This window comes from Monopterus albus, unplaced genomic scaffold (genome assembly GCF_001952655.1).
Source record: "Monopterus albus unplaced genomic scaffold, M_albus_1.0 scaffold286.1, whole genome shotgun sequence".
Classification (NCBI taxonomy): Eukaryota; Metazoa; Chordata; class Actinopteri; order Synbranchiformes; family Synbranchidae; genus Monopterus; species Monopterus albus.
This window is the reverse complement of record NW_018128166.1, coordinates 373,269-379,370: the sequence shown is the minus strand read 5'-3', so window position 1 is coordinate 379,370 and position 6,102 is coordinate 373,269. Positions and strand designations below refer to the sequence as shown.

The 6,102-nt window shown below is 41.9% G+C and overlaps 1 protein-coding gene across 6 annotated transcripts in view; it reads right to left on the bottom strand.

The window, feature by feature from the left end:
* Window positions 1-6,102, bottom strand: part of inpp5a (inositol polyphosphate-5-phosphatase A) — a 218,766-nt gene that overhangs the window by 177,913 nt on the left and 34,751 nt on the right. For all 6 annotated transcript variants that reach the window (XM_020622674.1, XM_020622676.1, XM_020622673.1 and 3 more), the window contains one exon: window positions 4,929-4,970. In XM_020622674.1, coding sequence (XP_020478330.1) covers window positions 4,929-4,970 — 42 coding nt within the window. The remainder of the gene's footprint in view (window positions 1-4,928; window positions 4,971-6,102) is intronic.

The window sequence follows — 6,102 nt, the reverse complement described above, 5'->3', positions numbered from 1 at the left end:
TGGAGGAAGTGTCTGGAGAGAGGGAGGTCTGGGCATCTTTGCTTAGACTGCTGCCCCCGCGACCCGGCCCCGGATAAGCGGAAGAAAATGGATGGATGGATGGATGTTTGTTCTTTGTTCTTATGGTGTTTTGTTGCTGCTGGAACACAGGAATTTCCCCACTGTGGGATCAATCAAGTCCTACCTACCTACCCTACCTACCTTTCTCCTTTTGTCTGAAGCTCTGTGACATTTCACAAATGGGCTTCCATACACCTCTGAAGCCACTTTTCCACTGCCTGGTACCGGCTCAACTCAACTTGACTTGACTTTCCTTTGGTACCGTGTGCTCGTTTTTCCACTGCAGATGGTCCCCTCTCAGTCTAGCTGGTTTTCATAGAAACAACGCATTACACTGCCATGATGTCATCGGCAACTGACACAGTAACAATGGAGGACATTGAAGGTATGCAGTTCTTGATTCTCACTTTTTAGCTGGTACAGTAACTACACGTACAGTAAAGTAGTGGTTAGCGTTAAATAATGTTGCTTTTAAAAATGGCACTTTCTTTGTTCCAGGACGTGTTGCACATTGATGATGTGATTTCTCTGACCAATCACTAGTCTGCAGTGTTTGAAAGACACCATTTGGTATCACCTCTGCTGCTCCATTGCCATGACGTCATCAGCAACTGACACAGTAACAATGGAGGACATTGAAGGCAGGCTGTTCTTGATTCTCATTATGTGGCTATTTTTAGCTGGTACAGTAACTACACGTACAGTAAAGTAGTGGTTAGCGTTAAATAATGTTGCTTTTAAAAATGGCACTTTCTTTGTTCCAGGACGTGTTGCACATTGATGATGTGATTTCTCTACCAATCACTAGTCTGCAGTGTTTGCACGCGACCATTTGGTATCACCTCTGCTGCTCGTTGGAACCTCAATGTCCTCAACATTTGACAGATGGAAACACAAATAAGACGAGTTGAGTTGACTCAAGTTGAGCCGGTACCAGGTGGTGGAAAAGGGGCTTAAAATGCGGCTATTGGTTGAAAACTGCATTTGACCAGTTACACAGTGGCTGTAAAAATCCTGTCCAAATCAGTCTGGCCACTTACCATCACCACAACTGGACAATAACACAAAACAGCTAACAGCTAGCTAGAGCCCCACTTTGAAATAAACAGCGCAGAATGTGAAGGAGCCACCGATGCCTCAGCAGGTTATGAAAGAAAAGTAACTTCTAGTGGATAAGGTAGGATAATCACCTTTATTTGACCAAGTATGTTACACACAAGGAATTTGTTTCCAGTACAGGACCGAGGCAGCCATCTGTGGCGCCAACTCAACCGATGGCTCTAACCACTGGGGGCAACTTGGGGGTTCAGTGTCTTGCCCAAGGACTGCAGGCACAGAGATTTGAACCTCTGGTTGGGAGACGACTGCTCTACCCATTGAACCACAGTTGCCCAACAGGAACTGAATCTAGCATTAACAAGACAAACTAACTGTCTGCCACTTTCCGATAGGAAGCTAGTTAGCCTAACTTGCTTGCTTTCACTTTCAGAGTAGAATACAAACTTAACAGATCTCAACTGTGTCCACAAAAGTGTTCAGGTGCTTTGAGGTCTTTGATGTGTACTGACTAATACTGTTGCAAATTTTAAACATTCTACTAAGGAGAGATGTGAATCATGTAATCACCTCTCTATTCAGTCTGGAAGTAAACTTTTTTACATCTGTGCAACAATATTTGAAAATATGAAACAGTGTTGTATACGTTTGAGGCTAAGGGACATTGTGTAAAAGGTAAATAAAAACAGAATACAATGACTTGCAAATCTTTTTTGACCCATATTTAATTGAATACACCATATGACAATATTCAAACTGATAAACCTTATTGTTTTTGCAAATATTCACTCATTTTGAATTTGACGCCTGCAACACATTCCAAAAGAGCTGGGACAGGGGTATTTTTACCACTCTGTTACATCACCTTTCCTTTTAACAACACTTAATAAGCTTTTGGGAACTGAGGACTGCTGTTTTCACTCTACACAAACGGCTGCATCTTGAAGGACCCCTCTGTCAAGCTCCTAAAGTTTGCAGATGATACAACAGTCATTGGTCTCATCCGAGACGATGACGAGTCAGCCTACAGAACACGCTCAAAACAGTGGAGATGACAGTGGACCTCAGGAAGAGCCCCCCACCTTGCCCCCAGTCACCATACTTGGCAGCACTGTAGCAGCAGTAAAGTCCTTCAAGTTGCTGGGCTCCACTATCTCCCAGGACCTGAAGTGGACATCCAACATCAGGACCATCATCAAGAAGGCACAGCAGAGGATGTACTTCCTACGCCAGCTCAGGAAGTTCGACCTGCCCCAGGAGCTGCTGATATAGTTCTACAGAGGAATCATCAAGTCTGTTCTCTGCACCTCCATCACTGTCTGGTTTGGCTCAGCAACCAAACAGGACAAGTACAGACTTCAGCGGACAGTCAGGACTGCAGAAAAGGTCATTGGTGTGAGCCTGCCCTCCATGGAGGATCTGTACACCGCACAGGTCAAAAGGAGGACGGAGAGGACCACTGCAGACCCCTCACACCCCAGGATACAATCTGTTTGAACTCCTCCGCTCTGAAAGGCGTTACAGGTCACTGTGCACTAAGACAACCAGACACAGGGACAGTTTCTTCCCCCAGGCTGTCGCACTGATGAACACTTAACCCACGACAGTATGACTGGTCAATAACCCTCAGTGCAATACCTGTAAATATACCTCGTACAGATTATAGAGACTTGCACAGGTCTCTAGTTCTTAAGTACTCTATTTTTATCCCTATTTATCTCATTTCAATGGACATTCCTTTGTTGTCTGCATTGTTTACTGTCTGTTTATACTGCTTTTTCTGCATTGTTTGTTTGTTGATGTTAATACTGCTATTTTGTTATATTACACAGCCTTATGCTGGTTTACTGTTTTGCACATTGAGAGCCGATGTACCTGAGTCAAATTCCTCGTGTGTCTGTCACACCTGGCCAATAAAGCTGATTCTGATTCTGATTCTAATTGTTGAATCTTTGTAGATGAAATTCTCTCCCATTCTTGCCTGATGTATAACTTCAGTTTCTCAACAGTCCTGCATTGTCGTATTTTGCACTCCATAATATGCCACACGTTTTCAATGGGAAACAGGTCTGGACTGCAGTCAGGCCAGTCTAGTACCCGCACTCTTTTAGTCCAAAGCCACACTGTTGTAACACATGCAGAATGTGGCTTGACATTGTCTTCCTGAAATAAGCAGGGATGTCCCTGAAAAAGATGTCGCTTGGATGGCAGCATATTTTGCTCCAAAACCTGTATGTACTTTTCAGCATTAATGGTGCCTTCACAGATGTGCAAGACACCCATGCCACTGACACTAACACTAACACACACCCATACCATCACAGATGCTGGCTTTTGAACTTTGTGCTGATAACAATCTGGATGGTCCTTTTCCTCTTTAGCCCGGAGGACATGACAGCCATGATTTCCAATAACAATTTGAAATGTGGACTCGTCAGACCACAAAACACTTTGCCACTTTGCATCAGTCCATCTCAGATGAGCTCGGGCCCAGAGAAGCCGGTGGCATTTCTGGGTGTTGATGTATGGCTTTCACTTTGCATGGTAGAGTTTTAACTTGCACTTGTGGATGTTGTGACAAACTATGTTAACTGACAATGGTTTTCTGAAGTGTTCCTGAGCCCACATGGTAATATCCTTTACAGAATGATGTCTGTTTTTAATGCAGTACTGCCTGAGAGATCAAAGGTCATGGGGCATTCAGTGCTGGTTTACGGCCTTGCTGCTTATGTGCAGAGATTTCTCTGGATTCTCTGAATCTTTGGATGATATTATGGACTATAGATGATGAAATACCTAAATTCCTTGCAACTGCACGTTGAGAAACCTTGTTTTTAAACTGTTGGACTATTTGCTCACGCAGTTGTTGACAAAGTGGTGAACTGCGCCCCAGCCTTTTTTTGTGAATAACTGAGCCTTTTGGGATGCTCCTTTTATACCCAATCATAACGCTCACCTGTTTCCAATAAACTTGTTCACCTGTGGAATGTTCCAAACAGGTGGGGTTTTTTAAAGCATTCCTCAAATTTCCCAGTCTTTTGTTGCCCCTGTCCAGGTCTTTTGGAACGTGTTGCAGACATCAAATTCAAAACGAGTGAATATTTGCAAAAACAAATAAAGTTTATCCGTTTTAACATTAAATATCTTGTATTTGTGGTGTATTCAATTAAATATGGGTCAAAAAGGATTTGCAAGTCATTGTATTTTTTTTATTTACATTTTACACAATGACCCAACTTCATTGGAATTCAGGTTTGTAATTGTCAGTTTTGGACCAGTTTTCCCTTTTCCAACATGTTTCTGTAGGCTTCTCTCTCTCTGTCTACATCAAGTGCTTTCCATGGGCAGATGAACACACACACACACACACACACACACACACACACACAAGATGTTACACACTGCATCCACTACACTTTGTGTAGACACTGTGCTTTATGCATTTGTCCAGTGGTGCTACAACAGCTACCACTTTTTGTTAATGCAGCATTATTATTTTGTCACACGGGGATATGTAAACTGGACTAGTTACACAAACTGTGTTCACATGCATCTGAATGGATCTACAAAGTAGTAGTTAGCTAGTATCTACCCTGTAATGAATCTGTAGTTCTGAGCATGTGTCATCAATCTCCCAGTTATTCTTTTATTCTATCCAATATCATGATATCTGCAGGTGTGGTGCCACTGTATTCAGCAACAGCCAAACAGAACAGCTGACAGAATGACCAAGATTTGGAACCCCAACAGTAATATGTTACTTGTTTGACTAATATTATTACATATTTGAGGATGGACAATGTATTACCCACCTGGCAAAACTCCTTCAGCCATGTTTTCTGTAGATTTTCAGGCTGGAAGAAAAAAAAGAATAGCTTTTAGTAATGACATTAAGAGTATTTTCTAACATTTTCTGAAAACATCACAAATTCAGTGTGGTTTTAAGTGTGGGTTTTAACTTGTTTCAAATGCCAGATCCAGTATGTAGTCTTGGGTCATGTAACTTGCCAGTCAGAAGAAAACATACCAAACTTACATCTGGATACTGTCTAAACAATGTGAAGGTTAAACTAACACGTTTTGCAGCCAATAATTAGGTGTGTGACTCAGTAGATGCACAGGCAACAGCTTTTGGTTGTACATGTGTATATACTGTACATTCCTTAAAGTGCCTGACTCCAGTAACAGCATATTTTTCTCCAAAACAATGTTTTCCAGAGCATCAACAAGTCTTGTGCCATTTCTCACCCTTTCTCTCATATTCATTGACTCTGCCTGCATTTGTCATTCCCTTCCTGTCTCACTCTCCTCCACTATTCCAAGGAACTAAGTAAAGAGCTTAGCTGGGGGTGGTTTGTGCATGAAGCATGAATGTCCTTGAAGAGCTGCACAGTTCGATACCTCAATGGCCTTTATAGCTGAAAGTATGCTGGAGTTATATAGTGCCAAAAAATGGGCAGAAGATCCCAGAATAAAACTAGAGAAATGCATTTCCTGTTGTAAATGCATGTGGATGCTTATAAGCTGAAGGATCATCCTGAAAATGCCTGAAATCAATTGCTAAAACAGCTGAAAGATGAGAAGAAATGACTGAAGTTCTTTGTTGAATAATCTGAAGGATGAGATGAAATACAGTAGATATGGCAGTGAAGAGCTCAAAACATTTTAATGCCTAAATGGCTTTTCTAGCTGAAGGTATGCTAAACTTATTAAGATGAGAAAAAAATTCCAGTCAGTCCCCAAAAAGTAGGTAAAACAAGTAGGTGTGTGTGTGTGTCTGCGTGAGGGAGGGAGGGAGAGAGAGAGAGAAAGGAGTCATGAAGTGCCATGTCTCACATGCACTGCATTTTATGGACCATCACATGGCAATTCAGCACTGTCTCATTGACTCGGCACTTTGAACTCCCATTGACTTCTATTATAAACAAAAAGCTGAATACGTTAAAAAGTGTAAATGTTATGGAAAAGATAAATACAAGCAGGAAT